The following is a 19,333-nucleotide window of genomic DNA, read 5'->3' on the forward strand; positions in this document are numbered from 1 at the left end:
TGGACAGCTTGTTTATTTATTTAGCGAATGCAAAGTCCTTTAGCCAAGCAGTTGCCTCTTGATCTGCTGTATGAAGGGTGACAAGTCCTCCTTTGAGTCTTTGCTGAGGACATGCTTCAATGATGTGTTGCATTGTTTGCTGCTCTCCACAAGCACACCGTGGGGTTGGACTGCTGCCCCATTTGTGAAGGCTGGCCAAGCAGGGGCCATGTCCAGTCCTGAATCTATTCAGCGTCGTCCACTGCTTCCTTGGGAGATTGGTGCCAGGGTGTAGGGTGGGGTCTGACACCAGATGTTTATTTGGGACGTCCTTGGACTCCCATTCCTTTTTCCAAGCTGATTGGATGGTGAAATCAGCTGGTGGTGGGTTCTTCCAAATTGGTCGTCTAGATGGAAGTCGAGCAGTGGGTGGGTTGAAGATGTCCATGTGAATTGGCAGGTGAGGGGAGTTTTTGGTCTTTTGGAGCATCCTTTGAGTGAGGACTACTCGCCGGATGTGTGGAGGGGCTATGTTGGATAGGACAGGGAGCCAGGGGAGTGATGTTGAGCGGATTGTTCCTGTGATGATCCTCATTGTTGAGTTCAATTGGGTGTCCACATGGTGTGTGTGGGATGACCTGGACCAAACAGGGGCACAATATTCGGCTGAAGAAAATGCAAGGGCTAGTGCTGAAATGCACAGTGTGGGGGCTGCTGCCCACCACTTTGAGCCTGCAAGCTTACTGAGGAGATTGTTTCTTAACTTCACCTTAGCTGCTGTTCTTTTGAGATGTTCCTTGAAGGATAGGGTCCTGTCAAGGGTCACTCCGAGGTAGGTTGGAGTGGGGGCATACTTCAGTTTGGTCCTGCTCAGATAGATGTTTAGTTCTCTTGTGGCTTCTGCATTATGGAGGTGGAACACACTGGAGACCGTTTTTGCTGGGCTTGGTTTTAGGCGCCAGGTTTTGCAGTACTCGTCCAGTTTAGCAAGGTCTTCATTGAGCACCTGTTCCAATGTACCAAAATCTGGTGCTTGGAAGGCCAAACAGATGTCATCTGCATAGATGAATTTGCGGGATTTGGTGGTGGGTAGGTCATTTGTGTAAAGGTTGAACAAGGTTGGGGCTAAAACTGACCCTTGCGGGAGCCCATTCTTCTGCGTTCTCCATGCACTCTTGTTCTGACCAAGGTGAACTCTGAACCTGCGGTTGGAGAGCAGAGATTTGATGGTTTCTGATGCCCAGGCAGGGAGTGCTTTGGTGAGTTTTAGGAGGAGGCCTTTATGCCACACAGTGTCATAGGCTGCGGTGAGATCAAGGAACACTGCCCCGGTCTTCAGTTTGTTCTCGAAGCCGTTTTCAATGCTGTGGTTAGGGCCAGAACTTGTTCTCCTATGCTGCGGTCCTTGCGGAAACCTGCCTGATCCACACTAAGAATTTCTTCTACTCCTGGAGATATACGTTGTAGTATAAGGCGTTCTAAGATTTTGAGTGGGACGCAGAGTAGAGAGATTGGGCGGTAGCTTGCTGGTAGTTTTTCGTCTTTGCCAGGTTTTGGTATAGCAATGACTTTTGCTGTCCGCCATATCTTTGGGATGGAGTTAGTCTGTATGGCCCTAGTGTAGAGTTGGGTCAGCCAGGTTAGAGCTCGGGGGCCCAGGTGTTTCATGAACTCTGGAGAGATGTTATCATAACCTGCTGCCTTTCCACATTTCAGGCCCTGCAGGACCTTCTCCAGTTCAGCCACCTCGAAGGGCTCAGGGTTTCTTTCCTTTCCAGGTGTTCGTCGAAGTGTCCTTAGCTCTGTTACGACAGCTCTTCTGGTGGACTTGTCTTGGGATGCTTTTGCAATATTCAGTAGGTGGGATGCAACCTGGTTGGGTGTGACAGAAGGTCGGCTTTGGGTAGGGGGTTTCTGTGCAGCTCCTAGGCGGCGGATGAGGCTCCAGCATTTTCTGCTAGAGTGGGTGAAGTTTAGCTCTGTTACTGTCTCCTCCCATTTCCTTTGCCGAGCTGAAGATAGTGATTCAATTAGATGTTCTGCTATCTCAGGGTCCCCTGATGTTTTGTAGGTTTGTAGGAGGGCAGCGCTTTCTCCATCCAGGCATGGGACGTAGAGGGGACGGTAGCCTCTTGGAATTGTTTTGTGGGCGGCTTTATAGATGGCGCTGCAGAAACGGTTGTATGCTTCATCTACAGTGATGGTGTGGAGTGGGATGGTAACAACACTCTGGTCTAGAGTTTCACTGTATTTCTTCCAGTTGGCTTTGCGGAAATTCCAGCGCATCTTTCTTGGACTGTTTATGACTGGGAGGTGTAGTCCGATGTGTATGAGTGAGGGGCGGTGTTGACCGTGTGGGAAATCTTCCAGGATGAGGGTCTGTGCAGGGTAATGGGTTCCATTCAAAGAGCTGACCCAGCACAGGTCAGGACAGCTTGTTCATGGCATGATACACCTCATGTGACATAATCACCATTGAGTCATTACTCTCAATATTGTCTACCCTATACAAATCACCTTGGACACAGTTGAATAAAGTACTATTATGTTGTCGCCATAACTCCGTGATATTAGCTGTTCCGGAGATTCAATCTACAGTGCATGGTAGAGATGTTTTGCAATATCAAAGGTATTAATATCAATCAAAGGTATTAATCTCTGAATGTCTTTCATGCCAGATGAAAGTTAGCGCGGAGGTGCAGGGGAAAAGGGATATTGTTGCAACTCCAGGCAAATGAAAGTCACACATGAGGAATGTTTGTTATCTGAATCCTAGGGTAGTATCCTTTCTAGCGCTGTCAATGAATCGCCATTAATACGAACGCATGATTTATCTGGTCGCAAATTAATGGGTTAATTAGACATAATGCATATGTCATCTTTATCGGTGGAACAATTACACTTATTTGTTGCAGCTTGACAAGCCCAATAGTGCAATAACACAATTAAATGATAATCAATAATACAACAAATTGATAACACTATTACTAGGTAACTATAATAATTCAAAATCGAAGTCCGCAGTACACCAAAAACTCAGTGCAGTGAAAATCATGGTTGCTGAGGTTATGCTTAGTGTTGCGCATGTTATGGTTCCTGGAAAATAAGCTGTTTTTGAATCTGATCATCAGATGACTCCTGTACCATCTTTCTGATAGCAGTAGCAAAATGAGAGCATGGCCAAGGTGGTGTGGGTCTTTGAAGTTGGCTGCATTTCTGGCAGCAACTCTGAAAGATCCCTTTGACGGTGAGCAGGTCAGTAATGTTTACCACTCTCTGTATCCTCCTTTATTCCTGGGCATTGTTATCAAACCAGGTAATTATGCAATCAATGTGCTCTCAACTACACTTCTGTGGAAGTTTGATAGAGTATTCAGTAGCATACTGTATATCCTCACTGTTCTCAGAAAGTAGAGACGTTGATTAGCTTTCTATGTGACTGCGTCAATGTGCTGGGTGCAGGACATATGAGATATGCATGACCAGGAACTTGCTGCTGTTGACGCTCTCCACTGTCGTCCCGTCGATGAAGACGGGTCCGCTAGACGGTATTTAGCCTTGGCCCATTTCCAAATCTCAGATATCCAATCTCCAATCTTGTATATTCAGCCCCACCCTTACGTTACTTGGCCTCACCACTTCCCCACTCTCTCCGGGCTCCTTGATAATCATCGCTGGCAAAATGTACTGAAAGCATTATTGTGCAAAGTTAACACTGAGCATTACCTAACTATTTGATAGTGGAATTCCTGGGCACTAATGGTGAAGCAAAAGATATTGAAGATGCAAGGGAGGGCAGGATCAAAGAAATGTGGAGTTCTGAGTTAAAAAACTTGAGGAATTTGCAGGGACAGACAATTCCCCAGAAGGGTTTCAACACAATGTAGACTTTAAATGATAACTTTTTTCTAGGTAAAATGGTTTCAATTGAGCTATTCATAAATGCTGGTATTCTATTACAGCAAACTGGCTCAGGGTGGTGGTGGAGAGAAACAAACTGCTGCACTTAGGGGGAAGGGGAAGAAACAAACTGCTGTACCTCGATGCAAGTGAGGGTAGGTTTGATTTCAGTAAGGAGGTGAGGAACAGCATTTATAAAGCTATTGGTGAAGAAAAGTTGATTGAAAATAATGGAATTGACAACAAGGGAAAATGGAAAGAAAGAAGTATTCAGATCGAGATAAATTATATCGCACTGTCACACAAAGGTTAATTTGAGGGGGAAAAGGGAAAATGATTCCAAAAAATTCTGGAGGTAGTGTTGTGTTATATATGTATTCAGGATTCAAAATTAACTTGAGAAGGAATGAATGTCCGTTATGGAGAGTTATAATATAGAAGTTATACTTGAGATGAAACTGGAATGTTACTCTTCGTAATTTTGTTGTACCTGTGACCAAATATAAGATCCATCGCTATTGCAGCAAAGCATTGAATGTTCCTAAAAAAGATACAATGTGCTGGAGTAACTCAATGGTTCAGGCAACATCTCTGGAAACATGGGAGGGGGGGAGACATTTTGGATTCGGGACCCCTCTTCGGATTTATTGTCGGTTGGGGGAGAAAGCTGGAAGAGCGGTGGGGGCAGGAGAAAGCCTGGCAAGGGATAGATCTATACAGGTGAAGGTGTTTGATTGCCCTCATCATGTGGTCAGAGGAGGTGCCTGGTTCACTTGGAAGGGCTGCTGCGGTCCCATGATGGATGGTAAGAGGGGAGGTGTAGGGGCAAGTGTTATATCTCCTGCTGTGGCAGGGGAAAGTACCTGGAGAGGTGGTTTTTTGGGTAGGAAGGGATGAGTGACCCAAAGAGTTGAGGAGGGAGAGCTCTCTCTGGAAAGCAGAAAAGGGTGGAGATGGGATTATGTGCCTGGTGGTGCAGGAATAGGCCATTCGGCCCTTCGAGCCAGCACCGCCATTCAATGTGATCTTGGCTGATCATCCCCAATCACGTTTGAGGCTGCAGAAATGTTGGAGAATGATGTGTTGAATGCGGAGGTGGATTTGGTGAATTGTAAGGACCATATGATCTTCATCCTTGTGACATCTAACTCATCTCAACCAAACTATTTATGACTTCCAGGGATACTGCTGAGTTACTCCAGTACTTTGTGCATTTTTTTTGTAAACTGGCAAGTGCAATCCCATGTGTCTATAGATGTTCTTGCACGGGAAGATATTCTGCTCATCCCATTTTCCCTGTACACCTGCAACTTATTCTTGCTCAACTTCCACATTGATTCTTTTGACGCACTACATCAAGGGGTAACCTGCCAGCACCTGGTTTCTTTGTGGGTACCCAGAGGAAACCTACACTGTCATATGGTAACCATGCTTATTCCACACTGGTGGCAATGTGTTAGGATCAAAACCAGGTCCCTGGAAGGCCAAATGGCTTCCTTTTCAATCAATCAATGTTTATCAATATGCATGCAAAGTTTATTGTTAATAAATTGTTGATGTCCTGTACATGAACATACAAAATTCAGGCAGATAATTAAGGGTGAAAATTGGCATATTTTCCATTGGACTTTATAATATCCAGTTTGATGATGTCTTCCTGATCAGCAAAGGCTTTTGAAAACAGTATGTTAGTCCTCAAGCTGAATTAAAGAAACTTCTTAGAAATCTGCTGTTCTTTAATAATTTTCTATGAAATATATATGGTATTGGATCAAATATTATATTCTAGTGAAAGCCTGTACTTTGTATTTCATTTTTCAGCTTCACTCAAGAATGTTATCACAAGATTCTGATAGATTATTATTTAGTTCATTCATATTAAAATGCTTCATTTTGAAAAATGCCAGAAATAAAATATTAATTTAAACAATTTAATGTTTATTTACTGTAAATGAAGAGATTTTTAGTTTTGAGATGAGTATGACTGTGAGCATGGGAACTCAAGGAACTGCAAATGGTGGAAACATGAGTAAAATGCAAAGTGCTGGAGTAAATCAGCAAGTTAGATAGCACCAGTAGAGGAAATGGTGGACAATGTTGGGACCCTTGTTCAGTGATTGTAATGGGGGGAGAAAGCTAGAAAGGAGATGGGGACAGGTCAAAGCAGGAGATATAACACTTGTCCCTACACCTCCTCTCTTACCATCCATCCCCTTTCATATCACACTTTTCTTTTCACCTCTAGTCTTTGTTACTATCTCCACCCTTCTGCTAATCACCCTCCTCATCTGTATCTTCCTATCATCTGCCTTTTTTTGTCCACCCCTACCTCTTTACCAGCTTCCTGTTGTAGGATAACCAACTGTTGTAGGGTAACCAATAGTGAGGGCTAACAATTAATGAATAGGGATGTGGATTGTGCTGATGTGGTGGCAGGAAACCGCAGACAAAACCCAAACAGGACTCGTTGATTATGGGTGTACCTATCATTGTAACAGAAATTTTGATCTATTGTTAACGAATTTAGACTTGTGGATAATCATCTCATTCTGTTTGCGACCTAATTAAATCTTTCTGAGTTCCATTCTGTAAGTAAGACTTGTTGTATTGTTAATCAAGTCACTGCAAAATCTCGTTACTGTTAAGTTTCCGAGTAATATTTGTAGGGTACGTAGAACAATCCATGTTCTAGGTGTGCACTGGCCCTATCCCCAAACTATATCTCCATTACATTGATAACTGCATCGGTGCTACCTCCTGCACCCATGCAGAACTCATGGACTTCATCAACCACCACCAATTTCCATCCTGCACTCAAATTCAGACTGCTCAATCCCCTTTCTTGATCTCACAGTCTCCATCACAGGAAGTAGACTATTGACTGACGTCTATTACAAACCCACTGACTCACACAACAATCTCAACCTTACTTCTTCCCACCCTGCTTCCTACAAAGACTCTATACCCGACTCCCAATTCCTCCGTCTGCGCCGCATCTGCGCCCAAGATGCGGTGTTCCATACCAGGACATCCGAGATGTCCTAATTCTTTAGGAAACGGGGGTTCTACTCTCCCATCATAGATGAGGCCCTCACTCATGCCTCCTCGGTACCCCACAGTTCTGCCCTTGCTCCCCCTCCCCCAGTCGCAAAGAGACAGAGTCCTCCTAGTCCTTACCTTTTACCCCATCAGCGATCGCATACAACGCATAATCCTCGAAAGTTTTTGCCACCTCCAAAGGCATCCCAACACTTGTCACGTCTTTCGATCTCCTCCCCTTTCCACCTTCCGCAGAGTCTGTTCCCTCCGCAACTCCCTGGTCAACTCATCCCTTCCCACCCAAACCACCTCCTCACCACGTACCTTCCCCTGCAACCGCAGAAGTTGCAGCACCTGTCCTTATACCTCCTCCCTCAATTCTGTCTAAGGACCCCGACAGTCCTTTCAGGTTAGGCAGAGGTTCACTTGCACCTCCTCCAACCTCATTTACTGTATTCTCTGTTCAAGATGTGGACTCGTACATCGGCTAGACCAAACGTAGACTGGGCGATCATTTCGCTGAATACCTTCGCTCAGTCCACCTGAACCTACCTGATCTCCTGGTTGCTAAACACTTTAATTCCCCGTCCCATTCCCACACAGACCTTTCAGTCCTGGGTCTCCACCATTGTCAGAGTGAGGCTAAACGCAAATGGAGGAACAACATCTCATGTTTTGCTTGGGCAGCTTACAGCCCAGTGGTATGAGTGTTGATATCTCTAACTTCAGGTAGCTCCAGCATTCCCTCTCTATCCCTCCCCCACCCAAGTCACACTAACTTCTCGTTTTCGCCCAACAAACAGCTAACTATGGCCCGTTTCCTTTATCATCATTACTTTTTTGTATATCTTTAATTAATTGTTCTTTATTTCTCTACATCATCGTCTATATCTTTCGTTTCCCTTATCCCTAACTAGTCTGAAGAAGGGTCTCAACCCGAAACGTCACCCATTCCTTCTCTCTAGAGATGCTTCCTGTCCCGCTGGGTTACCAGCTTTTTGTGTCTATCTTCTGAGTAATCTTGTCATCTGAGAATTTAAAAATGTACCAGTCACACTTGACATGTCAGCTTTGACAGGCCTCCTGGTGCGCAAGAGTACCGGTTTAATAAATTGCCCGTTACTTCGAACACCAACTCCGCGTGTCTTTTCCATTTTACTCCTACACTCCCCTGTAATCCATCGGTCTGAAGAAAGTTAAAGGGGACCAAGACCTTGTTCCTCTGTTCCTGCATGGATGCTGCCTCACTGCTGAGTTCCTCCAATACTTTGTCCTTTTTGCTAAAGGTTCCAGCAACTGTAGTCCAGGAACAAAGTACTGGAGGAACTCAGCAATCAGGCAGCATGTGTAGGTAGAAACTGCAGATGCTGGTTTAAACTGAAGATAGACACAAAATGCTGGAGTAACTTAGCGGGACAGGCAGCATCTCAGGCAGCATCCATGGAGGAAAATAAACAGACACTAGTAAGGTTGCAATAAAAGTATCCAACTTTTATAGAGACACCTTGCTCAGCAACCTTACAAAACACTGGTTAGATTGCATTTGCACTATTGTGTATTAGTTACCACGCTATAAGAAGGATGTGATTGCATTGCACTAGTGCAGAGGAGATTCACTGGGACATTGCCCGAATTGGAGATCTTTAGTTATGGAGAGAGATTGGATAGGCTTGTTTTTTCCCTTAGGTTGGAGCCTGAAGGTGACCTAATAGAAGCTTATAGGAAGCATAGGTAGGGTAGATATTCAAATGGTAGGGGAATTTGTTTAAGTTGAAAGAAAGCAGATTTAAGTGGAAAGTATTTTATGCAGAGAATGGTAGATATCTGGAACTCTCTACCAGATTTGGTGGAATCAGACACGATCACTATGTATTAGAGACATTAAGACAGGAATTAGGCTCTAAAAGATACAGACCTAATGCAGGAAAATGGCATTAGTATAGAATGGCAAATAGGTTAGTGCGTTCTTAGTGGGCCGAAGACCTGGTTCTGTGCTGGTTCTCTGATTCCATTAAGATACTTTCTGGGATTTGTCAGTGACCTCCGTGGGGTGACATCTCGACTTTGATATACTGCTTTAATCAGTGTTTCTAATATCTAGTACTGAGCAGGATAAGTAATCATACGAGAAATTGAAATAAAAGAGACTAGTCTAAATATTAGCAATTAATATTGCAAAGGTGGAAACAGAATCTACAATAGGTTTTAAGAAGTTGCACAATGCAGGAATTTAATTTCAGAACGGAACCAAGTAAACACTTCCTTTGGTGTAACTTCAGACCTAGTGGGTTATCTGTTTACAGTTCGATGATTCTATCGATTTTATCAGACTTGCATATCGAAGTAAAAATTGCCTTCTAAAGATTGTAGTTGTTGAAGAGTTCATTAACTGGTAAATGAGATAGTCATGGGTAAAGTGATAAGTAAAGTTTTTTTCAATGGGCCACATAAAATAAGGGAGTACTTGCAACTGCCAGTAAAAAATCTGTCCTGACTAGCACACACCTTCAGTTTAGGCCTGTGTTTCCAATGGCCGAAAATAATCATTTGATGTAAAGGAAGTGGCTGTGGCTGGTGAGCAAGTTTGGTTTCTTCCTCTTTCTCAGCATCTGCTGTGATGACATGGTCATTGCTTTGCGTGGGAAATAATTTAGCAGACAGCCTAAGGGAAAGCTGTGAGGAGGAAATGTTAATATAGAAACCTGTCACAATTTAAGTGGGTTTCACAAAAAAGCCACAGTAGAAGTGCGCCATCAACTGTTACATCACCATGTGGTCATTTGGATGGAATGGTGTTCTAACTGATATTAATTTGCTAAGGCAAGTGAATATTAATGGCACAACGTGGTGAATCCACTGCTGAAAATATTTTACAAAATATTGGTTTCCCGACTGATGTGTAAGCTACTTAAAGACTTGTGAAAATAACTTTGGGCTGCTTTGAATATTAGCAATGATTATTGACCAATGCAGATTTTTACATCCTGTTCGTCGTTTAGCCAAATTCGTGTTATTGGCTTATGAAGTCAATAAATTTCCAACTTGCTTTATTAAGGTTTCAAATTGGTCACAATCAGCAGTATTTAAATTCAAACCCAGTGCTTAATTGTCAGCTAATAGGCACTGCTGCCAAGTCAGTGTGTGAAGGTATAATATTAGGCAGTAGTGGAGCATTCTATTTCACAAAGTTGCCATCACCAGGTAAAACCAGAGGTAAAAGAGGCCTTAACCTTGACTGCTATTCATTTGAGTAATAGGAGTTTGGAGGTTTTATGAAAGCAAAATATGAATTCTGAAGGTTTTATTCTAAAATGTATGATTTGAACTCCTTTCCCATTCATACAAACATATTTGAGCTTGATTCTGCAATATTAATTAATCGTTACATAAAAGCAGATTTTAGCCATGTGGAATAAGAAGTATTAATGGAGTGTGTTTTTCCAGAAGCAATATGTTAAGTTATTTCTTCTTCTTTGCTTTGTAGGTATGCTCTTGGGGATGCCCGACGACCTCTCCAGGAGACTGCAGTTTTGATTGAAGATATTGTGCATTCTCAATTGATTAACTTGGTAAGGATTACCAGAATTTACAATATTGGGACGTGCACATTAGATTTTGCATACCTTAAACATAGCAAAGCAAGCTTTTCAGCACACTCATGATTTGTGTTGCAGGTTTTTGTTCACAAATCTTACAAAACTATTTGAAAGAAATCCAAATAGCGAGATATAGGCTAATGCAGTGAGTGTTCCATGAGTTGAAATTTGGCTAAACATTAGAGAAAGAACCAGTTTAAGAGTTAAATTGGCAGCAAGTCATTTGGTATATATATATGAGCTAGGACCATTTTTCCATTTTAACCATACATGCATCTCAACAGCTGGAAATGCAGTGTTTAAAAGTACCAGCGTTATCAAATTAGGATATAGTGTGGTCATCTTTTTTTAAAGATTATTCAAATAATGAAGTAATGTTAAGTTATATTTTAGGATGGTTTTCCAATATAATTTGTTTCTAGTTAAATGGATCTTAAAAAACCCCAAAAACTATCATTCGTAAAGAGTAACCACATATTGTCGTCTTAAACAAAGTTCACCAATTGTTTACAAATTCAGATACACATTGTTATTTCCCTTTCATGCACTCATTTTAGATCTTAGCTTGATGAACTATTGATATTCACTTCGTTCTTTTGATCATAATTTAACTTTTGATTTAGAAAAAATGAGTTCAAGCCCTGTGCTAGAAATGAAGGTGAGCTACATGTGCCCTGGCAATATTTATAATTCAGGCAAACAACTTAAAAAACATATTTGTGATTTATGTCATTGCTATTGCTAGAACCTTGCTATTTGCAAACTAATAGGGACATTGGTCTGTACAAACACAAGATTGCTCTGTAGACAGAAATTTGCTGACAATGAAGATTCACTTTATAAATGCAATTTCTTTGCTTTGTTAAAATGAATAAATAAATATGGTTTATTGAAGAATAAACATTTTCTTCAAAGTTTTATGACTGAGCTACTGGAAACAAAACTGGCAACCGACGACATCTATCTGAAGCCCTTTTTTTGCAGGATGTAGTGCCCAAACGTGCAAGTTGTATTTTGAACATAGAACAGTCCTGTACAGGATGGGCACTTTGTCCCATGATGTCTGTGCTGACCAAATAAATGGAAGTATTAAGTGCACAACTAAGTTGTGACAAACCTATAAAATATTGGTTCAGCTGTGACTGCAGCATTTAACCCAGTTCTGATTACTGCACTTCGGGTCTCAGAAAGATTGTAGTAAAGTGTCTAAAGAAGGGTCCTAACTGGAAATGTCAACTGTCCATTTCCCTCCACAAAAGCTGCCCGACCCACTAATTTCCTCCAACAGTTTGTTTTTTTTTGCACAAGATTCCAGCATTTGCAGTCTCTTGTGTCTTCATTTGCTGGAAAGATAAACAAATTTTTCCAGGGTAGGTTTTTGGGGGAAGACTGGAGAAGCTGAGAATATTCATACTGTGGAGAGAAGGTTGAGAATGCACATGATGGAGGTATCCAAAGTCATGACGCATTCACACACTGTCGAAGAAATGTTCTCATTTGTTTAAGGGTCTAGAGCCACAGGCAATGGATTTGGAATTATTAGCAAACAATTGAAAATATGTGTAAAATCTTCTTTACCCAGTAAGTGGTTTACTTTTGTTCCACAACTTTTGCCCACTCTCACATACTCTCAGTTCCCTTTTTGCTCTGTGTTGTTCCCTCTTAATGTGCTGTAATTTTTTCTATTATCCTTTCTTTCCCCTCTTTCTCTCCATCCCTTGCACACACACATTCACTCCCTCTCACTGCCGTTCTCTCTACGCGTCCAGTCTCTCATGCATGCCCACGCAAAACATCTCTCTCAACACCATGCCCCAATCTCTAAAGAGCCTGCTGCCTTTGTAGTTATTGATATTACAGAAAATTGTCATAACTGAATAATTGGTTATGAAATGGTTGATTGAATTTGTTTATTCTTGTGTTATTGACCAGTATTAACAATATCAGACTTTGACTTGAAATGTTGTCACTTGCTTCAGTTTAACGTGTATTTGCTGCCATGTTAGAATGAATTATTGATCAAAGATTCTGACTGTTGTTTACCTGCAATCTATTCGTAGGTACAAGTACTGAATCCTGGTCAAATTTTGTCTTGTTTCAGTTATTTTTGTGTTTTTATCTTTATGCAAACTTGTTTTCTTTTGCTTTTATTCCTCTTTTTACCTTTTTTTTACTTTCCACCTCCAGCTGTACTTTCACTGCTTGATGTATTTATTGGCATTTTGTCTTGGCTTTGGATCACAGAAAGTAAAACTTTTCTGCCTGACCACTGGTGCCAGGTACATTTTTTCTCTTCAGCCACAAACAGTCAGCAATAAAAATTATTTCACAAGTGAGTCAGGTGAGAATTACTTGGGCATGGCAGGTGACTGGGTTCACTTTGCCCTTCAAATGTTCCTTGTGCATATCAGTTGCCTCACCTGATCAGCTTCATAAAGTCATAGTTTCACAGCATGGAAATAGACACTTTGGCCAACTGTGTTTTTGACCATCACCGACTTTAGCTATATGAATCATTCTTGCTTATGTTAATTTTGTATCCCTCTATGCCTCCACCACCTCCTCTAGCAGTTCATTTGATTGCCTCTCGCTGTCCAATTCCTCCTCATAACTAAAGCCCTCCAAATCAAGCAACATGCTTATACATCTTTTCTTCATCCTCTCTAGCTTAATCACATCTTTCCTGCAGTATGGCATCCAGAGCTGCACACAATCCACCAAGTATGGTGTATCAAACATATTATACAAAAACAGGATTTTATTATTTTAATCAAGTGGATGTTTTGATCCACTTTCATATTTTGGGGATAATTTGAGCTCAACATGTGCACATCTTTCAGTCCTCAGAGCTTCAACTTGCTTGAAGGAAGCAGGTAATGAAATTCAGCATCAGGTTTTGCAAGGCCTTTGCAAAAGAGGTGGTGATTTTACAGACATTTATTGGTGCTCAGTGAGATCTAAACAAGTTAAATTAATAGATAAAGTCATGAATGTTAAGTATAAGATGAATCACGTTGAACCAACAACAGTTATATGGTGATGATCGATCAGCAGAGTGATTGACTTTTTATTGCCTGTTCTTGCCCTGTGACAGATTCTGGTCTTACGCCCGCCGCATCTTATTGATTCGTATATATTTGGAATATTTATATATTCAGAATCGAGGTATCGAGGAATTAATTAAAGTTGTTTTACTTTATTGAATTGCATCCAGGATTACTTTGTGACTTATTTGTGTCAGTGGAGAATTGACAGAACTGCTATTTTGCCCATGGGTTTGATTATTGAGATAGGATATAAATCCAGGTATTGAAAACAGAAAACCAACTATTTTGGTTAAATTATGATCACCAAAAGAGGCAAAGGGGGAGGAAATCATCAAGAATGATCAAATAAAAAATTAGTTAGTTACCACGAGAGCAAATACGCACAAAACCCTTCATAATCAGTGTATGTTTTGGTTTAATAGGGTGCCAAATGAACAGCAGAAAATTGGATCAATCAGATAAAATAGATAATCAGTTTAATCATTTTTATGTTATCCAATGATTACAGGAAAGCTTGATTCTAAGATGATCTTTTCCCAAATGTACTTTATTTTTGGATACAAGTTAAGGATATCAATAGTAGATTAATAAGGATGTCTTTGCTTGCTCTGCAGATTATCTGATTATCTGTTCAATGTTTTTTTTGGCACATATGTTGATGTTCATCTGATGGTTTTAGAATTCAAATTTTGGTTGGAAATCAGCTGGAATCAAATATCCAATTTATTATCACCATTATTGACCCTCCAACCAACTTAAAAATATGTCTAAACTTGTTGCTCAACATGCTGGTTTAGATTTCATTCTCATATGTTACTGCAGAACATTTATCAAATGTTCTAAATCTCTAAAGGAACATTGCAACAATGAAAATACTTTATGGTAAAATATAAGCCTGTTTGGTAAGGAAAACATATTTGCATAAAATAGGAAGGGAAATGTTTAATTAAATAAACCGTTTTCATTATCCATCAAGAATTTTAGTAAATACATGTGGAAAATACATCAACAGCTTAATCTAAAACAAATAATTGATTCTATCGTTTTTAATAATAGGAGAGGGCTCGGTTGGATGAAAAAATCCGTCAGATGAATACGTCAAATGCAATCAAATGAATTGTTTCAGTGCTGAACTCGTTGCTCGCATCAACTTTTCCACTGTCACGGACTATCTCTGACACCTCTTTACCTTCCTCTACCTCTCCGTCTTCATCATAGGGTACAGACTATCAACTAATGTCTATTATAAACCCACTGATTCCCACAATACCCCTCACAATACCTCCAACCACCCTGCATTTTGCAAAGATGCCAACGTCTGCTCTAAATTTCTCTGTCTTCGCTGCAGCTGCTCCCAAGATGAAGCTTTTCTCTCCAGAACAAGTGGACAGAAATGGAAAGGATATTGATATCCTCTATCGACAGTAAACATGTTTTCCTCCCTGCTTATGTAGATGGACCCCTCACCCGTACATTCTCTAGTTTTCGCTCTCCCCCAGATTGAATAAGAAAGAGTTTCCCTGATCCTTACCTTCCACCCCACTGACCTCCACATCCAACACATCATTCTCCAACATTTCCGCCACCTCCACCATGATCCCACCAGATTGCCGTGCACTCTCTACAATTCATTGGATCACTCTTCCATTCCCACCCAAACCACCCCCTGCCCAGATACTTTCCCCTGCAACCTTAGCAGATGTAACTGCACCTCCCTCTTTGCATCCATCCAGGCATTCCAGTAGCCCTTCCAAGTGAAACAGAGTTTCACATGTACCTCCTCTAACCTCGTCTGCTTCATTCGATGCTCCCGATATGGCCTCCTTTACATCGGTGAGACCAAGCACAGTCTAGGTGACCATTTCACCAAATACCTGCGCTCGGCCCACCTAGATCTGCTGGATCTCTCCCTGGTTGCTAACTATTTTAACTCCCCTTCCCATTTTCATACTGATCTTTCTCTCCTGGCAGCCACCATTGTCAGAGTGAGGCCACACATGAACTGAAGGAACAGCACCTCTTATTCCACCTGGGTAACTTCAACCCAATGGTATAAACATTGAATTCTCCAATTGTCAGTAACTCCCCAACCAACCCACCCACTTTTCCCCCCTTCCCCCTCTTTATGTGCCCCACCCGTATGTGCAGCCATTTTTCCCACTATCCTAACCCCCCCCCCCCCCCCTTTCCCTTTCTCCACCAACCCTGGCCCTTTCCACCCATATCCCTTCTTCTGGCTTCATTTTTCATTCCTCTTCTCTTATCTTTCAGCCTATTGTCTTATTTTCATCCCTGGTTTTTTTCCCCACCCATCTGTCCACCCATCACTTGCCATGCTTTGTCCTACCCCCATCCATTTTGCGGCTTTCTCCCACCTACATATAGTCTGAAAGACAGTCCCTTTTTGAAACGCCACCCACCCATGTCTTCCTGGGATGCTGCCTGACCTGCTGAGTCATTCCATCACTTTGTATGCTTTTAAAAATGTTTAATATAATGTGAAGGTAACAAGAATTATTAAACTGCGTTGTCAAAGTGAAGAGCACACATAAATCGAGATCACAATCTTAAATTTATCAGTTAATAACGTGACTTTTTTTTATCACACTGTAAATTGTGGATTCTTTCTGTATGAGGTTCCCTACGTGAATTAACTTTGTGTTACCAAAGGCATACCAGACTAAATGTCCATATTCAGGAAGAGCAAAATCCTCAGAGAAGAATTTGAGAAAGATCCATTTGGGAAACTCAAAAATAGAACAAAATTGGAGGCTATGTTGAAGCATTATGGGCACCAAGGGTCAATGTTATGAAGCAGAAAATCTGTCAATCTCTTGATTCATGCTGAAAGTGGCATAGGATTGATAAGGACTGAAAACTGGAATCGCGATTCAAAGATTGACACAGTAGAAATTGGTTCAATTCATGGGGAACTGGGGCAAATATTGGATGAGTGGGAATGGTATCACCATGGTGATGGCAGTGTCCCAGTGATATTAAAGAATGCAAATAACCTGGTGGGAGAAAAGATGTCAGCTCAGATATTTGTTAAGTAGAATCGGTTATGGTAGAGCTAAGGAACAGCAAGGGACAGAAAACATTGGTGGGAGTTATATATACTGTAGGTCCTCAAATAATAGTGATACAGGGTAGTACGTCAAAAATTAGAACTGCATGGAACAAGGATAATACAATAATAATGGAATGTAATCTTCATAAAGATTGAGGGTACCAATTGAGCAGTAATACTGTGGAGGATGAATTCCTATGTTGTCGAAGAGATGTTTTTCTAGATCTATACGTGCAGGAGCCAATGAGGGAAAAGACGACCTTAGAACTAATATTATGTATTGATAAAGCTTCAATTGATCTAGCAGTTAAGAGGCTTTTCGGGAACAGTGACCATAAATATAAAAGCATTTTATACGACTTTTCAAAGTACTTTAATTCAGTCTGAAATGTGGGTCTTAAATTCATAGAGAGCAAACTACAGAAGATTGGACACCAATTGACTGTGATAGATTGCAAAATGACATCAAAGTGTTGACTAGTAAACAAGCAACATCTAACATTTAAAAAAAAGCTTACATATAAATGTAAATTACATCCTTGGGTTTTGAAGGACCTGGCAATGGAAATGGTGGATTCAATATGTTCATCTTTTAAAATACTAAAGACTCCAGTTCAGTTACCACAGATTTTAGCCCCTCTGCTTAAAAAGAAAGGAAAGAAAATAAGGATCAATAGGCCTGTTGTCCAATTTCAATTTATGGAAAATGCCAGAATCTATTGGGGAAGTGGTAACGAGCCACTTTGAAAATAATAACGGAATTTATGAAAGAGAAATCATGTTTGATAAATTTTGAGATTGTAGCTAGATTAATAGAAAAGAGGGAATTAGGTACCCTGTAGAAACAAAGAACTGCAGATGCTGGTTAACAAAGGGAAGACATAAAATGCTGGAGGCAAGGCAGCATCCCTGCAGTACATGTACACATGATTTTCTTAAGAATGAAGAAGGATCCCGACCCGAAATGTCACCTATCCATGTTCTCCAGGGATGCTCGCTGACCTGCTGAGTTTTGTGTCTTTTTGGTAGTACCTCCGGCATTTTGTGTCTTTTTGGTAGTACCCTATATTTGGAGTAGCAGGAGGCTTTTATTAAAGATCTGTTGACTCTCTCCACCACCTTCTCCTCAATGAAGACAGGTCCTTGGATCCTTGGGTTACCTCTCCTTGTCAACAATTGGTTCCTTGGTCTTGCTGCATTTAGAGCTAGGTTGGTGTTAAGAACCATTCGTCAGATTTTAAATTTCCCTCCTGTATTCTGACATTATTATTTGCCCAATAATGGTGGGATTGTCGGCAAATTTAAAGATTGAGTTTGAACTGTGTCCTGCTACACAGCCATGGGTATATAGTGAATAGAGTAGGTGACTGAGCACCTAGTCTTAAGGTGCTTCTCTATTGATGCATATTGTGGAGGAAGTTGCCAATTCATACTGTTTGTTGTGTGCCGAAGAGGATGTCGATGATCTAGTTACCCAGTTCTTTGAATTTGATGTGAAGTTTGAAGGGGATGCTGGTGTTGAAAGCTAACCTGTAGTGAATAAATAGCAACCTGATGAATGTGTTCTTACTGTCTAAGTGGTCCGGTGGAGGAAGTTGTCAGAAGTGGGGCATTGCAGTGATCAGTTCTGGGGACCAAGTTGCACAAAAGGATCAAGTCTAATATATTCAAGTTTATTGTTGATACAAAACTTGGCAACAATCTATATTACTAAAAGTCTGATCTTGACCACTTCCTGTTGTTCTGTATATTGATTTTAGAAAAAACGCTGCCACTTATGGCTGTGATTTTTGGCCATCTTACTCAGAGTCCCCCTCCGCTGCGCAGGACAAGAGGATTTTTCCCATCGATGAAAAATAAAAGAGTTATTAGTGTTTTAAAAATGTTGAGATTCTCTCTCCTGTCAGTCACACCATGAAGGCCATGCCCATTCTGGTGGGAGGACCATAAAACCCAGAAGTGTGGGCGTGGCTCAGTCTCTGCAAGATGGAGGAGGGAGAGGCCACGACTCGCTGTCTTTAGTGGCCTTGCACCCTGCTTGAAGTGGTATGAAACTGCACTTGTATTTGGTGGTCTTGCACCCTGCTTGAAGTGGCAAGAAACTGCACTTGAATTTGGTGGCCTTGCACCCTGCTTGAAATGGAATTTCAAAGAATAGCCGTGAGCCAACTGCCAGCCCACCAGCCGTAGACTTTCAGAAAGCATTTGATAAGGTCCCACATAGGAGATTATTGAGCAAAATTAGGGCACATGGTATTGGGGGTAGAGTGCTGACATGGCTAGAGAAGTGGTTGGCAGACAGGAAACAAAGAGTAGGGATTAACGGGTCCCTTTCAGAATGGTAGGCAGTGACTAGTGGGGTACCGCAAGGCTCGGTGCTGGGACCACAGCTATTTACAATATACATCAATGATTTGGTTGAAGGGATTCAAAGTAACATTAGCAAATTTGCAGATGACACAAAGCTGGGTGGCAGTGTGAACTGTGAGGAGGATGCTATGAGAATGCAGGGTGACTTGGACAGGTTGGGGGAGTGTGCGGATGCATGGCAGTTGAAGTTTAATGCGGATAAATGTGAGGTTATCCACTTTGGTAGCAAAAACAGGAAGGCTGATTACTATCTAAATGGCGTCAAGTTGGGAAAAGGGGAAGTACAATGGGATCTGGGGGTCCTTGTACATCAGTCTATGAAAATAAGCATG

The 19,333-nt window shown here is 41.3% G+C and overlaps 1 protein-coding gene across 2 annotated transcripts in view; it reads left to right on the forward strand.

Moving 5' to 3' along the window:
* Positions 1–19,333, forward strand: part of supt3h (SPT3 homolog, SAGA and STAGA complex component) — a 380,516-nt gene that overhangs the window by 184,020 nt on the left and 177,163 nt on the right. For both annotated transcript variants that reach the window (XM_033021335.1, XM_033021336.1), the window contains exon 3: positions 10,403–10,487. In XM_033021335.1, the coding sequence (XP_032877226.1) occupies positions 10,403–10,487 (85 nt within the window). The remainder of the gene's footprint in view (positions 1–10,402; positions 10,488–19,333) is intronic.

The sequence above is a fragment of the Amblyraja radiata genome, chromosome 5, assembly GCF_010909765.2.
Source record: "Amblyraja radiata isolate CabotCenter1 chromosome 5, sAmbRad1.1.pri, whole genome shotgun sequence".
In the NCBI taxonomy this organism is placed as follows: domain Eukaryota; kingdom Metazoa; phylum Chordata; class Chondrichthyes; order Rajiformes; family Rajidae; genus Amblyraja; species Amblyraja radiata.